Below are 18,320 nucleotides of genomic sequence, written 5' to 3'. Positions count from 1 at the left end.
CATATCTACTATTTCTACATCATTTTACACTGATCTGATTGGTTCCAATAATTTACTACACTTTGCTTCCTACATCCTTGTTCTCTGGAATGAATAAGACAGGCTACCGTTACCCATAATTCATTGCAAGCACACTGGGGGGGGGAGGCAGCTACGTACACAGCACCACAAGCGCTGTGACACGAGGAAAAGATGAAAACAGATGTCACCAAAATGCTTTGCAAAGCCAGAAATAAGAACTACGGGGCCCATAATGCACAGCAGCATCACTGCCAGGCACGGGTCATGATGCAGGGGTTGCCTAGCAACAGATACAGGATGAAAAGATGTACCGTATTCATGGAACTGATACAAGTATTCGTGAAATCTTGGCTTGTATATCAACGGCAAGGGAAGAAATCTGTGTTACTTTTATTTTACTGCCATAGGGAAACAAGGGGGGGGATTCTCGTTGGTGCTCACCCCTTCCATTCTCATACAGAAGGCCCGCTGCGATATATGCAACTGTAGGCAGACGTTATGTCCAGTTATAGTGGGGAGAGAAATTTGGAGTAGCAGGCAGGGCTAAAGACAAGATAATTAGGGAACATGGGAAGAGGTGTATGAAGAGTAAGCGGGAGCTATAGGGAGAGTGATATGAAGTTATAGAGAGTTTACCACCTTGCGTATCCAGCACCAGGGGCTCAGGAGCAGGGCATAATGCACAGGTCACTGCACAAAACACAACCAAAAATTACCCCCCCCCGTCAGTACAAATATTTCCCTCTTCCAAACCAACAGCCCCAGTCTCCCTCCAGCCTTGAATCTATCCTCCCAGCACACCACCTCAGTACAGAACCCCCTTCCCAGTTTATCCCCCCAGTACAGACCCCTCCCCCCATACAGACACCTCCCAATACAAACACCCCCCACTGTACAGACACCCCCATGTACAGACAGTGCTAGTACAGATCCACCCCCAGAATGAACCCCCTCAGTACAGACATTCCGCAGTACAGACCCCCTCAGTAGAGATCCCCCCAGTACAGACTCCCCCCTCTAGTACAGACCATTCAGTATAGACTCCTCCCAATACAGACATCTTCAGTACAGATCCTCCCAGTATAGACACTCCCTAGTACAGACCCCTCAGTACAGATACCCCCCAATACAGACCCATCTCAGTACAGACCCCTCCCCCATACAGACACCCCCAATGTACAGACACCCCCCCACTGTACAGACACTCCCAATACAGACACCCCCCAGTACAAACCCCCCACTGTACAGACACCCCCATGTACAGACACTGCTAGTACAGATCCACCCCTCAGAATGAACCCCCTCAGTACAGACATTCTGCAGTACAGACCCCCTCAGTAGAGATCCCCCCAGTACAGACTTCCCCCTCTAGTACAGACCCTTCAGTATAGACCCCTCCCAATACAGACATCTTCAGTACAGATCCTCCCAGTATAGACACTCCCTAGTACAGACCCCTCAGTACAGATACCTCCCCAATACAGACCCATCCCAGTATAGACCCCTCCCAGCTCAGACACCTTCAGTACAGATCCTCCCAGTATAGACACTCCCTAGTACAGACCCCTCAGTACAGATACCACCCAAATACAGACCCATTCCAGTACAGACACCTCCCAATACAGATACCCCCAATGTACAGACACCTCCCAATACAGACACCCCCCAGTACAAACCCCCCACTGAACAGACACCCCCATGTACAGACACTGCTAGTACAGATCCACCCCCAGAATGAACCCCCTCAGTACAGACATTCCGCAGTACAGACCCCCTCAGTAGAGATCCCCCAGTACAGACTCCCCCCTCTAGTACAGATCCTTCAGTATAGACCCCTCCCAATACAGACATCTTCAGTACAGATCCTCCCAGTATAGACACTCCCTAGTACAGACCCCTCAGTACAGATACCCCCCCAATACAGACCCATCCCAGTACAGACCCCTCCCCCATACAGACACCCCCAATGTACAGACACCCCCCACTGTACAGACACTCCCAATACAGACACCCCCCAGTACAAACCCCCCACTGTACAGACACCCCCATGTACAGACACTGCTAGTACAGATCCACCCCTCAGAATGAACCCCCTCAGTACAGACATTCTGCAGTACAGACCCCCTCAGTAGAGATCCCCCCAGTACAGACTTCCCCCTCTAGTACAGACCCTTCAGTATAGACCCCTCCCAATACAGACATCTTTAGTACAGATCCTCCCAGTATAGACACTCCCTAGTACAGACCCCTCAGTACAGATACCCCCCCAATACAGACCCATCCCAGTATAGACCCCTCCCAGCTCAGACACCTTCAGTACAGATCCTCCCAGTATAGACACTCCCTAGTACAGACCCCTCAGTACAGATACCCTCCCAATACAGACCCATTCCAGTACAGACACCTCCCAATACAGATACCCCCAATGTACAGACACCGCCCACTGTACAGACACCTCCCAATACAGACACCCCCCAGTACAAACCCCCCACTGAACAGACACCCCCATGTACAGACACTGCTAGTACAGATCCACCCCCAGAATGAACCCCCTCAGTACAGACATTCCGCAGTACAGACCCCCTCAGTAGAGATCCCCCCAGTACAGACTCCCTCCTCTAGTACAGATCCTTCAGTATAGACCCCTCCCAATACAGACATCTTCAGTACAGATCCTCCCAGTATAGACACTCCCTAGTACAGACCCCTCAGTACAGATACCCCCCCAATACAGACCCATCCCAGTATAGACCCCTCCCAGTTTGGACACCTTCAGTACAGATCCTCCCAGTATAGACACTCCCTAGTACAGACCCCTCAGTACAGATACCCTCCCAATACAGACCCATCTCAGTACAGACCCCTCCCCCATACAGACACCCCCAATGTACAGACACCCCCCACTGTACAGACACTCCCAATACAGACACCCCTCAGTACAAACCCCCCACTGTACAGACACCCCCATGTACAGACACTGCTAGTACAGATCCACCCCCCAGAATGAACCCCCTTAGTACAGACATTCCTCAGTACAGACCCCCTCAGTAGAGATCCCCCCAGTACAGACTCCCACCTCTAGTACAGACCCTTCAGTATAGACCCCTCCCAATACAGACATCTTCAGTACAGATCCTCCCAGTATAGACACTCCCTAGTACAGACCCCTCAGTACAGATACCCCCCCAATACAGACCCATCCCAGTATAGACCCCTCCCAGTTCAGACACCTTCAGTATACATCCCTCCAGTAAGTATAGACACCTTCAGTACAGACCCCCCCCCCAGTACAGACCCTTCACAATATAGACCCCTCCCAGTACAGACACCCTCAGTATAATTCCCCTCCAGTATAGACCCCCCAGTGCACCAGTAGAGGCACTCCTCAGTACAGACCCCTTCAGTATAATTTCCCTCCAGTATAGACCCCCCTGTACACTAGTACAGGCACTCCCCAGCACAGACCCCCTCAGTACAAACACTCCCCAGTACAGACTCCACCGAGCACAGGCCCTCCTTCAGTGCAGATCTCCCTACCAAAGACAGCGGCAGTTCAGTGTGAGGGGAAGCCCTCCGCTCACACTGGCGTCAAGTGACTATAGCTGAAGAGAAGCCTTCCCTTGGCTTTGAACTGCAGTTGTCAAACAAGCAGAAGCAGCGCTGTAGTGCTAGTATTTCTACATGGTGCAACACAAGAAAAAAAAAAGTTGGGTGGCCAGCCAGCACCCACACAATGCTGGTAAACCTGTGCAGACCGCAACCCCTTATTGTACTATAGAGCAGGAGGTATTATAGGCATAATATAGAGAGCATAGAAAGGATGACAGCACCAAAAACGTAACTCAGGAAAAAAAATAATTTTTTCTTAACCACATGGCAATCAACAAAAGTCAACACATTTCGGTGCTCAAAACTACCCCTTTGTAAGGGCTTGGGTGCTGGCAGTGTATTTGGAATGCTTTAACAAGTGGTAGATAATTGCTTGACTTTTTAACATGATTTTGTCTAAATAAAAACTACTATTCATGTATGGAGAAAGAAGATTTAACCTCCTTGTACAGAAAGGTTTCTTCACTAAGAGCTGTGGAAATTTGGAATAGACTCCCTCCGGAACTACAATGCTCAAAAAAATTAAAGGAACACTTTGAAAACACATCAGATCTCAATGGGGAAAAATCTCCTTCTGGATATCTATACTGATATGGACTGTGTAATGTGTTGGGAATGTAAGGATGCCCCATCGTTTCATGGAAATTAAAATGATCAACCTACAGAGGACTGGATTCAAAGACACCCCGAAAATCAAAGTGAAAAAATGCAGCAGGCTAGTCCATTTTGCTGAAATTTCATTGCAGCAACTCCAAATAGTACTCATACGCATACAATCACCACAAGAAGCCGGGCATTGTCCTGCACCAGGAGGAACCCAGGACCCACTGCACCAGCGTAGGGTCTGACAATGGGTCCAAGGATTTCATCCCGATACCTAATGGCAGTCAGGGTGCCATTGTCTACCCTGTAGAGGTCTTTGCTACACTCCATGGATATGCCTCCTCAGTCCATCACTGACCCAACACCAAAAAAGTCATGCTGAACGATGTTACAGGCAACATAACGTTCTCCACGGCTTCTCCAGACCCTTTCACGTCTGTCACATGTGCTCAGGGTGAACCTGCTCTCATCTGTGGCACAGGGCACCAGTGGCGGACCTGCCAACTCTGGTGTTCAATTGCAAATGCCAATCGAGCTCTATGGTGCCGGGCAGTAAGCATAGGGACCACTAGAGGACATCGGGCCCTCAGGCCACCCTCATGAAGTCTGTTTCTGCCTGTTTCCTGGAATCTCCTCCATGTTCTTGAGACTGTGATGGGAGACACAGCAAACCTTTTGGCAATGGCACGTATTGGTGTGCCATCCTGGAGGAGTTGGACTGCCTGTGCAACCTCTGTAGGGTCCAGGTATCGCCTCATGCTACCAGTAGTGACACTGACCCTAACCAAATGCAAAACTAGTGAAAAACAGTCAGAAAAGATGAGTAGGGAAAAAATTTCAGTAGCCTCCACCAGTAAAACCAGTCCTGTTTTAAGGGTCATCTCACTGTTGCCCATCTAGTGCACCTGTTGTTAATTTCATTAACTCCAAAGCAGCTGAAACTGATTAACAACCCCCTCTGCTACTTAAGTGACCAGATCAATATCTCAGGAATTTAATTGACTTGATGCTATACTCTGATTAAGAAGTGTGCCTTTAATTTTTTTGAGCAGTGTAGTTGAGCTGGATGCATCCCTAAATGCACAAAATATAACTGTATATTAACATTTATTTGTAATAACACCAGGGATTGTTGATTCCGGGAATATCTGATTGCCTTCTGGGGGATCAGGAAGGAAGTTTTTCCTTGCTAGAGCAAACTGGATCAAGTATTATAGAATTGTATGTATTACTGAAGCACCTGAAAAGTCCATTTAAAGAAAATAATTTTTTTAAGCCCCTTCAAAATTGTACTGGACAACTGCAAATCAATAATGATAGCAACAGATCCTGGTCGCCAAACTGGGCTTGTCATTTTGGTGACCTAAATCTGATGCTATCCGTATAGATTTTCAGCTGTCTAGTACAATTCTGAATACACTACCTGCACACAGGCCCTGATGAAAAGGGAGTTTTGAGCCTCTGAAATGAATTTGGTTTGTTGATTAACAAGTGGTGAAAGACAACATTCTTACTAGACTAAATCAAGCTTTTTGGTGCTCTCATCCTTTGAATGCTCTACAGACCTTTTTAGGGACTCCATGTGATACAACGGTTTACTCTCCTCTGACTTGGCTAACATCTAACCTCCTGGCAGTACTGACCATTATCTTCCTTGAACTCAACATGTCAGAAGATGGATATCATCTTGTTCTAGTTGCGGTGGACCACTTTAACAGATTTGCAGTGGCAAGTACTGACCCATGATCAGACCGCCACTTCTGCCTTCCTTATGGATGTCTGCAGAAGATACATTCAGAGTAAGGACCCTATGCTTAAAGTGATTTTTTCAAGGAATGGTGCCCTCACTAGGCACTGAGAAGTCATACTCTGCACTGTACTATCCACAATATAATGGGCATGTGAGAGGTCCAATCACACCCTGATAACCTGCTGAAAGGCCTAGCTCATGAGAAAAAAAGGAAATGGACCTATTAATTGGCTGAATTGCCTAGTAATACAACCATGCATTTTGTGATAAGTTATTTACCTTGTTATGTTTTTCTGTACTCTTGAGGGGCCCACAGGCCTCTGAGCTACAGTCCCCACAGAAGAAATGGAGCACACACCAACTTGGATTTGAAAATAGAAACAACATCTATCTAAAGTCCAAAAGTTCATTAAAGATTGGTCATGGGTGACAAGGAGAGTCAGAAGCGTCAGACATTGACCTACAACCTGGGGACTAGTCTGACGCAAATATGCACACCAGAAAGAAGAAGCGCAAATACAAAGGAAGAAGTCTATGGAGTTGTCCTACAACAGCCTATTCCAGGTATGACAGTCTATGATATCCATAGAGAAGGTACTCAAGTAAAACAAGGCCCCTACACCGTAAGCTGCTCAAGCCTGTCAGGAACCACAGAAGGGCCCATGGGTTTTTCTTCAAACAACCTGTCCACGTTTATGAGCCACAAGTACATCTTGTTCAGTGGTAGCTACCTGCTCCTCTTTCATCATGACCTCAAAGACAACCAGGAAAAGCCGTGGATCCTAAAAAATGTTGTACGGCCCACTGGTCACACATCTCAGGTCCATGCTTCTGCTGTGAAGCCCCCTGACCCATCATCCGCTAATGCACCTAAATGCAGAGACATGTTGCCTCTTGTCCTAAAATCTGGGGCCAAGACTCAACCACTGAGGTGCTCCCAGAGACCTAATTTCAGTAAACCTATTGAACACTTTGTGCTGGATGACTTTAGTCTGAAAACCTGCCAGGGACAGTGGGTTCAAGTGGGGTTGAGTGTAGCATAGTGCCATTTTCCCTACCACTGTCTAGCATTGGCAGCAGTTATAGCCAGTGTAAGACATCATACATACAGGCACTTGGCCCGTCAGTGTAAAATCCTGTCTTTTTGGGCACCAGGGTAGCAGAGGTACAGCTTCCAGCCCCACTACCAGTAACCTGTCAAAAGCTGTACCAAGCAGTACTGGCGTTTAGGGCTGCATGCCTTCAGGGACGTATGCCCCAAATGCAGAATTCCGGTCAGCGGGACTGGACGCTGCACCCATACCTCCTGGGTGCCCAAAAATTCCAGGGTTTGATGCCAAACCACCCGTGTGCATGTATCCTCATATGTATTGGGAGTAGTAAAAGGCAGTGGGATGAGGGTGCCTCAGCGGCTGTGTATTTTTGTCGCTGTGATAACGGGAAGTCAGTGCTTTGAACCAAAACAAAGTCAAGGCCTCCAAACTGTGTGTAACAAATCTCATAGGATCCCGACTTACTGAAGATAGTAGGACAACGTTTCTTTGCACAAGCAGCTAGACGCAATATTACCAGTTAAAAGTAGATGAAAACCCAATCACTAAAATCTTATATAAGTTATAATAAAGTAATATCAAAAGTCATTATTAATACTTTCAAATTAACATTCCATGAAAATAATACATGGAACTCTCATCGCGAAGGGGTCCTCATGCAGGCACATCCTGGTATAGAACAACAACACTCTCCCAACTGTTTACACTCTCTGCCAATTGACACTACAAGTGACCATGCCAATGCAGATCACAAAAGCATGGTCCACTGTTGTCACCATCAGGATACCCGCCCTAAGAAATGCCATGCAGATTGGGTGCATGTAAATGAGAAGTGGCTGCAAGGGGCTGTAGCATATCAGCAGCACTGAGATGAAACAAAGGATGAAAAAAGTTGAAAACATTGTTTTATTGAAAATGGCAACTGTTTATGATACACGCTGCTTTAGCAAACTAAATTTAATTCATTTTGGGTTTACGTACCCTTTAAACAGGCCTTGCTCAACCAGGGCTCCATGGAGCCCTAGGGATCCTTCAGAGGCTGCTAGGGGTTTCTTGAGCAAAGAGCAGTTTTTGCCGTCCAAATAATACATAACCACTGACACCAATGCTCTTTTTAGAGCTCTGTGAGGGGAGATTTTTCTCACTGACCACCAATCCAAGGAGCATTCTTCCCACTGACTAGCAATGTAAGAAATGTTCTTCCCATTAACCACCAATGTAATTGACATTCTTCCCACTAACCATTAATGCAATAGACATTCTTCCCACTGACCACCATTGTAAGAAGCATTCTTCCCACTGACTAGCAATGTAAGAAGCATTCTTCCCACTGACCACCAATCCAAAGAGTATTCTTCTCACTGACCACCAATCCAAAGAGCATTCTTCTCACTGACCACCAATCCAAAGAACATTCTTCCCACTGACCACCAATCCAAAGAGCATTCTTCCCACTGACCACCAATCCAAAGAGCATTCTTCCCACTGACCACCAATCCAAAGAGCATTCTTCCCACTGACCACGAATCCAAGGAGCATTCTTCCCACTGACCACGAATCCAAGAAGCATTCTTCCTGCTGATCACCAATGTAAGGGGGCATTGTTCCTGCTGACCAGAAATGTAAGGGAGCATTGTTCCCGCTGACCCCCAGTGTAAGGGGGCATTGTTCCTGCTGACCACCAATGTAAGGGAGGATTGTTCCCGCTGACCCCCAGTGTAAGGGGGCATTGTTCCTGCTGACCACCAATGTAAGGGAGCATTGTTCCCGCTGACCACCAATGTAAGGGGGCGTTGTTCCTGCTGACCACCAATGTAAGGGAGCATTGTTCCCGCTGACCCCCAGTGTAAGGGGGCATTGTTCCTGCTGACCACCATTGTAAGGGAGCATTGTTCCCGCTGACCACCAATGTAAGGGGGCATTGTTCCGCTGACCATTAATGTAAGGGGGCATTGTTCCTGCTGAACACCAATTTAAGAGGTAATTCTTCCCTCTGACCACCAATGTAGGGAGCATTCTTCCTGCTGACCACCAATGTAAGGGGGCATTCTTCCCACTTACATTGACCACCAACGTAATGGTTATTCTTCTCACTGACCACCAATGTAAGGGGGCATTGTTCCCTCTGACCACCAATTTAAGGTGTAATTTTTCCCTCTGACCACCAATATTAGGGAGCATTCTTCCTGTTGACCACCAATGTAAGGGGGCATTCTCACTGACCACCAATGTAATAGGGCATTCTCACTGACCACCAATGTAATAGGGCATTCTTACTGACCACCAAGGTAAGGGGGCATTGTTCCCGCTGAGCACCAATTTTAGGGGTCATTTTTCCCTCTGACCACCAATGTAATGGGTATTCTTCTCACTGACAACCAATGTAAGGGGGCATTGTTACCTCTGACCACCAATTTAAGGAGTAATTTTTCCCTCTTACCACCAATATTAGGGAGCATTCTTCCTGCTGACCACCAATGTAAGGGGGCATTCTTCTCACTGACCACCAATGTAATAGGGCATTCTCACTGACCACCAATGTAAGGGGGCATTGTTCTCGCTGACCACCAATTTAAGGGGTCATTTTTCCCTCTGACAACCAATGTAAGGGGGCATTCTTTCCGCTGACCACCAATGTAAGGGGGCATTCTTCCCGCTAACAACCAATGTAAGGGACATTCTTCATGCTGACCACGAATGTAAGGGGGCATTCTTCCCACTGACTACCAACGTAAGAAAGTATTCTTCCCATTGACCACTAATATAAGGGAACATTTTTTTCCCACTGACCACTAATGTAAGGAACATTTTCCTTACTGACCACCAATATAAGAAGGTATTCTTCCCACTGACCACCAATATAAGAAGGTATTCTTCCCACTGACCACCAATATAAGAAGGTATTCTTCCCACTGACCACCAATATAAGAAGGTATTCTTCCCACTGACCACCAATATAAGAGGGCATTCTTCCCACTGACCACCAGCGCAAGGCACTTTCTTTCCCACTGGCCAATGGTTACTAATGGGTGCAAACAAATGTCCCCTGAGATGTAGATATAGTTATTTTTTGGCAGGGGTTCCCGGAGATCTTAAAATTATTTCAAGGGTTCCTCCATGTTAAAAAGGTTGAGAACGGCTTCTTCAAACTATACATTTGTTTACATGCCCCCTTTTAATAAAGCAATGCAGATAGGACTGACAATGTGTCAACTGCAGTAGCCTATGGGAACCAATGAGATTTTAATCAACAGAAGTCAGTCCAATAAAACAAAGCATTATGATTGGCTGACTGGGTGCTATGGGCTCCTGCAGTTCATCTTAGAACTTACAGTATCAAACTGGAGCAATGTTAGGAGTCATCATAGCATATGGAAGGGTTGAACGGGGAGTAACCCATAGAAAACATAAAGGCAGAATATGGGAGCAGGAGGGCAGCTGTTGCCCGTAGGAACTAGTCAGATACCGTCCATCAAACGACAGCGGCAGCATGGAGCAGTTCCCATAGCAACCAGACTACACATTTCCCTTTTCCAAGGCATGGTTGCTATGGACGACAGCTCCACTTTTGCACCAGCTTTCCTACATCGGCGTGGAGCAATAAAGGGTGTGATGGGGGGGGGGGAAACGTTACGTGGAGTAACGGGAGGAGATGCAGAGATGGGCTAGGTTGCTACAGAAGGTGCATAGGGCTTCCGCTGTATAAACAGTGACAGCAGAATGGGAGAGAAGGGAGGAAGTGGGGATCTTATAGAGAGCCATGAGACAAGAATGATGGTCAGCAGTTGTATGAGAAGATCCAGGACAGGGGTGGCACAGACAAGATGAGCACAGGGCACCCTGGTGGTGGGGGGGACCAGGGCACAGCAGAGGTGGCACCGTACCTGCAGCCTCCTGCGTCTGATGATGGCAGAGTCATCCATGTCATATGGAGAGTGCAGAACACAGAGGATCAGACAGGGAGGAGGAGAGAGAGAGAGAGAGAGAGAGAGAGGGAGGCGATGAGGAGGAGGAGGAGGGAGGCTGCACACAGCTACACTTTAATACATCAACACAAAGGCTCAGCTACCTTTTACTAGCACACAGGGAGGAGGGGGAGGACGGCCGACCAAACCCACAGGGCCATTACCGGAATACAGGGCAGGTAAAAGACTATGGCGGGGAGGCTGCACAATGGACAACATCCAGCCGTACCCTTCGAGGAAGAGGAAGATCGACAGGACAGCTGATGGGAGGATGCACGAAGAGGCCACCAATTTACCAGTCAATAGGCTCAACTGGCAAAGCTTTAAACACAAGGATAAAGATCCTTATTTTTAGCCATTTGACTGCCATTTTCCAGTCTCAACGGACGCAAGTGAAAATAACTGTTATTTCTTTTGGAAAAATAAGGATCTTTATCTTGGTGGGTTTTTTTTTTTTTGCTTTGTGGGTTGAGTCTAGTATTTGCCGTAAATGTCGGCCTGCAAGCCTTACACACTTAGGCTGGCCATAGATTATCCCATTTTCTTGTACAATTTTCCTTTAGATTCACCAAAACCATATACACTCACCGGCCACTTTATTAGGTACACCTTGGTAGTGCCAAGAAAATATCCCCCACGCCATGACACCACCACCACCAGCCTGAACCATTCATAGAAGGCAGGATGGATCCATGGATTTATGCCAAATTCTGACCCCACCATCTGAATGTCGCAGTCTGCCCATTCCCCTCTGACCTCTGATATCAACGAGGCATTTTTGTCTACACAATTGGATATTTTCTCTTTTTTCGGACCATTCTCTGTAAGCCTTAGAGCAGGGGCGGACTGACAACTCATGGGGCCCCCGGGCAATAGGAAATCATGGGGCCCCTGTGTCCTTGCCCACACTCAAACCACACCCAAAAAAGCCTATGAAAGGTACCAGGGGCATCTCATGGGGCCCCCTACTGACCCCGGGCTCTCGGGCAGTGCTCAGGTGCCCGAATGGTCAGTCTGCCCTTGCCTTAGGGATGGTTGTTTGTGAAAATCCCAGTAGAGCAGTAGTTTCTGAAATACTCAGACCAGCCCATCTGGCACCAACCACCATGCCACGTTCAAAGTCACTTAAATCCCCTTCCTTCCCCATTCTGATGCTCAATTTGAACTTCAAAAAGTCGTCTTCATCATCTCTACATGTCTAAATGCATTGAGTTGCTGCCATGTGATTAGCTGAATAGCAATTTTTGTTACCAAGCAATTGGAACAATTTGTATACAATCAGGCAGGCCCTTGCACTACATAGTTGAAGTTAAATACAAAGAAAATTGAACAAGAAAATTGTAAAATGTATAGCTAGCTTTAGAACCTTCAGATATAGTATGTGTATATATCAGGGGAAGGCAACCTGAAAGCCGCAGGACTACAAGTTCCATCATGCCTCTGCAAGTCATAGCTGTAACTGTCAGTTTTGTAATCTTTACAATGCCTCATGGGAAATGTAGTTCCACAACAACTAGAGAGCCGCAGGTTGCCTACCCCTGGTATATATGAATGTGATTTGAGCTGGCCATACATTATACAATTTTCTTATTCAATTTCCTTTAGATTTCCTCTAAACCACAGGTATCAAACACAAATGGCCCGCAGGCCAAATACGGCCCTCCAGGCCATTTCATGTGGCCCTTGCACCTCTCCTGCAGGTACCCCATTGTCTCTTCCCCCACCTTGTCTTAGCAGTTGGCAGCAGAGAGGAGAATAGAACTCTGCCAAATCCTGCACCTCTCAGTGCAGCTGCAGCACCCCCTCATCTCTGCCTCCCCTGGTCTCAGCATGCAGCAGACTCTGGTAACTGACTCCACTCCTCCTCTGGTCCTCCTCCAGACCCTGCACTGTGTGCTTTCCAGCTCTGCCCCCAAAGGGGGTGCACGGTGATGTTAGGGAGGGTGTGGGTTTCTTGATATCTGATGTAATCAGGGGTGGGGTGCTCTGGACATCTAGTCTTACAGATACAACCGGCCCTTTGAGGGCCACCATAATACTGATACGGCCCTCGATGAAATGGAGTTTGACATCCCTGCTCTAAACTATATAATATAAGGGCCTGACTGATTGCATACAAATTGAAAGTGTTTAAGTTTGACCTCATATTATATAATTTTGGTAAATCTGAAGGAAAATTATACAAAAAAATTGGATAATGTATGGCCAGCTTTGGGGACCTTGGATTGTACGCTCCTTGAGGGACTGATGTGAATGTACAGTATGTATGTAAAGTGCTGTGTAAATTGACAGCACTATATAAGTACCTGTAATAAATAAATACATATAGGCACCAAGCCTTCAGTTATCTTTAGGCTTCATTCACAGGAGCGTACCTATCCACATACCTGTGTGAAGGGCTGTTGGATACACAAGTGTTCCCCACATCTGCATACAGGCAGCCCCATTTATGTCTATTGGGAAGCAGTGGCTGCATGGGCACAGCCACTGGTCCCTATATGACAGCCATGTGGGTGCCTATCCCTGAACGCAGACGGTGTGCATTCAGGGACACGCACCCACTCTCGGGCGGCTGTCAAATTGGGACCAGTGGTAGGGTTGTCACCTCATCCCTTTAAAATCGAGCACATATTAATGACACGGGTTCTGAGGCTAATTTATTATATATAAGGCATTAGGTGAGTTTACTTACCACCTTAATCAGCCCCAGAACCTATGTCATTAATATGTGTTCGTTTTTAAAGGGGTAAGGTGGCAACCCTAACCAGTGGCTGCGTCTGTGCAGCTGCTGCATCCAAAAAGGACATGAATGGGGTTGCTTGCGCGCAGGTGCGCGGAACACCTTGTGCCTAGGGTTGGTGTCACCCGGTGCCGGAACACTTGGTGACACCTCCTCCAACGATTCCCGCAAGATGGATCGGATCTGCGGATTGAGCATAATGGATCGGAGTCCGATCTATTATCCTCCCCAAACCACAGATCCCATCTATCCTGTGGGGATCATCGGCTTGCAACCTCTACAGGGTTAACTGATCGCTCCACGAGCTCCACGAAAAGGTAACTTTTAAAGCAAGCCGACGATCCCCGCAGGATGGATCGGATCTGCAGACTGGGGAGCATAATGGATCGGACTCCGATCCATTATGCTCAATCTGCAGATCCGATCCATCCTGCGGGGATCGTTGGCTTGCTTTAAAACTTACCTTTTTGTTGAGCGGGTCCAGTGTCACCCCATGTGATAGGTGTCACCTGGTGCGGCGCGCACCCCCCGCACCTGCCTAGGGACATGTGGGCAAAGATGGTACTTCCCATGGTTGTGTGGACTAGGTCTTATAAGAAGAAAAAAGCAACCGAATGTCTAAACTCCTGCGGTGGACAATGGTCTTCACAATGTCTGTAGACCCACATGGAGTAATTAAGGAATACGAGTCTTGCTGCCCTCAACGGATCAGGGAAATCCAAAAGAACTGCATACAAAGAAACAAAAAGAGGGCGCACGGGCCTAATGCATTACCTTCTACAATAGAAACTTATTAATAAAAAGTATTATACTCACAAAGGAATAAAATCGAAAGCATGTCACAAGAAATACAGTATGGTCCAATCTCTCTGAAAGATGTCTGGTGGTGGGTAGACCTCTTAATGGCTGACGTGTTTCGAGTCTGTACCTCTTCCTCAGAGCATGTGACATGCTTTTGATTTTATTCCTTTGTGAGTATAATACTTTTTGTGTGGACTAGGGTTGCCACCTCATCCCTTTAAAACAGAACACATATTAATTACACAAGTTCTGGGGCTGATTAAGGAGGTAAATAAATTCTCACTTAGTGCCTTATCTGCATTAAATGAGCCCCAGAACCTGTGTAATAATTATGTGTTCGGGTTTAAAGGGATGAGATGGCAACCCTAGTATGGACAGGTATGCATGTGTGATTGAGGCCTTACCAGGGGCGGACTGAAAACTCATGGGGGTCCCCGGGCAATAGGGGATCATGGGGCCCCTGTGTCCTTGCCCAAACTCAAAAAAGCCTATGAAAAAGGTACCAGGGGCATCTCATGGGTCCCCCTACTGACCTGCGCCTGAGTTTCCAAATGGTCAGTCCGCACCTGGGCCTTACATTTAAATCACACAGTTTTCAGCTATCCCACCATCAGATATAAATCGCACAGCATTTCAGATTTATATTTTGCATCCTTGCCAAATTTTTTTTGGGTGGGGGGCAGCCATTTCCAATCCCATTCTGAAGGTTATTGGTTAGCAAAATTAAAAGTTCTTATTTCACAAAATGTTGGAAATTTCGCCAAAATGCAGTGGTGAAGGCGAAATTTAAGTTATTATTATTATACAGTATTTATATAGCGCCAAAAGGTGTGCTCAGCGCTGTACATTATAGTGGGGGACAGAACATGAGACAATACAGTAACAAGACAAAACACGAAGAGTTTGAGGGCCCTGCTCCTTGGAGCTTACAATCTAGGAGGGAGGGGATAGTGGTACAGGAGGAAGTGGCTGTGGGGGATGAAGTATCTTAAATCTCATATAATCTTTAACATGGTAAAGTCATTTTCACTTTAGCAGCTTGTGATAAAAGAATACCTGATGATTCTGCCAAAAAGGTCCTTGTTAAAGCATTTTCTGTTATAGGGTGACAACGCTCTGTCCCTGTCTCACAATTATGTTCTTGTGTTGTCACCCTGTCACATGGGCTTGCAATAGATACAAGTGGCTTTTTCAACACACATTACACAAAAATTGTTCTCTGTTGTCACTAGAGGCGCCACCTCATCCCTTTAAAACTGAACACATATTAATAACACGGGTTCTGTGGCTGATTAAGGTGGTAATTAAAGTGTTACTAAACCCAGGACCCTCATTCACTATATCTGGTCTCCCCGGACCCTCATTCACTATATCCGGTCTCCCCAGACCCTGCATTCACTATATCCGGTCTCCACGGACCCTGCATTCACTATATCCGGTCTCCACGGATCCTGCATTCACTATATCCGGTCTCCCCAGACCCTGCATTCACTATATCCGGTCTCCACAGACCCTGCATTCACTATATCTGGTCTCCCCAGACCCTGCATTCATTATATATGATCTCCCCGGACCCTGCATTCACTATATCCGGTCTCCCCAGACCCTGCATTCACTATATCCGGTCTCCACGGACCCTGCATTCACTATATCCGGTCTCCCCGGACCCTGCATTCATTATATCTGATATCCCAGGACCCTGCATTCACTATATCTAGTCTCCCCGGACCCTGCATTCACTATATCTGGTCTCCCTGGACCCTGCATTCACTATATCTGGTCTCCCCAGCACCCTGCATTCACTATATCCGGTCTCCACGGACCCTGCATTCACTATATCCGGTCTCCACGGACCCTGCATTCACTATATCCGGTCTCCACGGACCCTGCATTCCCTATATCTGGTCTCCACGGACCCTGCATTCACTATATCCGGTCTCCACAGACCCTGCATTCACTATATCTGGTCTCCCAGAGCCCTGCATTCGCTATATCTGGTCTCCCCAGGACCCTGCATTCACTATATCCGGTCTCCACGGACCCTGCATTCACTATATCCGGTCTCCCCGGACCCTGCATTCATTATATCTGATATCCCAGGACCCTGCATTCACTATATCTAGTCTCCCCGGACCCTGCATTCACTATATCCGGTCTCCCTGGACCCTGCATTCACTATATCTGGTCTCCCCAGCACCCTGCATTCACTATATCCGGTCTCCACGGAGCCTGCATTCACTATATCCGGTCTCCACGGACCCTGCATTCACTATATCCGGTCTCCACGGACCCTGCATTCACTATATCCGGTCTCCACGGACCCTGCATTCCCTATATCTGGTCTCCACGGACCCTGCATTCACTATATCCGGTCTCCACGGACCCTGCATTCACTATATCTGGTCTCCCAGAGCCCTGCATTCGCTATATCTGGTCTCCCCAGGACCCTGCATTCACTATATCTGGTCTCCTGGATCTTGCATTCACTATATCTAGTCTCCCAGGACCCTGCATTCACTATATCTGGTCTCCCCAGGACCCTGCATTCAATATATTAAGTCTCCCAGGACTCTGCATTCACTATATCTGGTCTCCCCAGGACCCTGCATTCACTATATCTGGTCTCCCCGGACCCTGCATTCACTATATCTGGTCTCCCCGGACCCTGTATTCACTATATCTGATCTCCAAGGACCCTGCATTCACTATACCCGGTCTCCCTGGACCCTGCATTCACTATATCTGGTCTCCCCAGACCCTGCATTCACTATATCTGGTCTCCCCGGACCCTGCATTCACTATATCTGGTCACCCCGGACCCTGCATTCACTATATCTGGTCTCCCCGGACCCTGCATTCACTATATCTGGTCTCCTAGGACCCTGCATTCACTATATCTGGTCTCCCCAGGACCCTGCATTCACTATATCTGGTCACCCCGGACTCTGCATTCACTATATCTGGTCACCCCGGACCCTGCATTCACTATATCTGGTCTCCCCGGACCCTGCATTCACTATATCTGGTCTCCTAGGACCCTGCATTCACTATATCTGGTCTCCCCAGGACCCTGCATTCACTATATCTGGTCTCCCCAGGACCCTGCATTCACTATATCTGGTCACCCCGGACCCTGCATTCACTATATCTGGTCTCCCAGCACCCTGCATTCACTATATCTGGTCTCCCCGGACCCTGCATTCACTATATCTGGTCTCCCCGGACCCTGTATTCACTATATCTGATCTCCAAGGACCCTGCATTCACTATACCCGGTCTCCCTGGACCCTGCATTCACTATATCTGGTCTCCCCAGACCCAGCATTCACTATATCTGGTCTCCCCGGACCCTGCATTCACTATATCCGGTCTCCCCGGACCCTGCATTCACTATATCTGCTCACCCCGGACCCTGCATTCACTATATCTGGTCTCCCCAGGACCCTGCATTCACTATATCTGGTCTCCCCGGACCCTGCATTCACTATATCTGGTCTCCCCGGACCCTGCATTCACTATATCTGGTCTCCCACAGTACACACAACATGTAAATACAATTATTGTAGTAAATATAAACTGCTAAATACCTTTTCCCATCAGCAGTTAGAGCGGTCTTGTGACTTCTATCAGTTTCAAGCACTGGTTAAATCTTGTAGGAGGAGTTTTCTTTCTGCTCTAGGAGGATGCAGAACCCCTGACCTCTGTCTGGACAGTGCTGATTGGCCCTGTGCTGATCACATGCACTCTCTCAAGAAAAGAAAAACCTCTCTAGCAATAAA

At 47.4% G+C, this 18,320-nt stretch overlaps 1 protein-coding gene across 1 annotated transcript in view; it reads right to left on the bottom strand.

Annotated features, from left to right (window-relative positions):
• MAST1 (microtubule associated serine/threonine kinase 1) overlaps window positions 1-11,004 on the bottom strand; it is a 147,071-nt gene extending 136,067 nt beyond the window's left edge. The window contains exon 1 of the mRNA XM_089688822.1: window positions 10,920-11,004. Within this exon, the coding sequence (XP_089544948.1) occupies window positions 10,920-10,958 (39 nt within the window). The 5' untranslated portion in view covers window positions 10,959-11,004. The remainder of the gene's footprint in view (window positions 1-10,919) is intronic.
• Window positions 11,005-18,320: the final 7,316 nt, after the last annotated feature.

Source organism: Staurois parvus, unplaced genomic scaffold (assembly GCF_062004578.1).
Source record: "Staurois parvus isolate SC_StPar_1 unplaced genomic scaffold, SC_StPar_1.0 ptg000456l, whole genome shotgun sequence".
Taxonomy (NCBI): domain Eukaryota; kingdom Metazoa; phylum Chordata; class Amphibia; order Anura; family Ranidae; genus Staurois; species Staurois parvus.
Note: the sequence above shows the minus strand (reverse complement) of the source record. Positions and strands in the feature narration are given on the sequence as shown.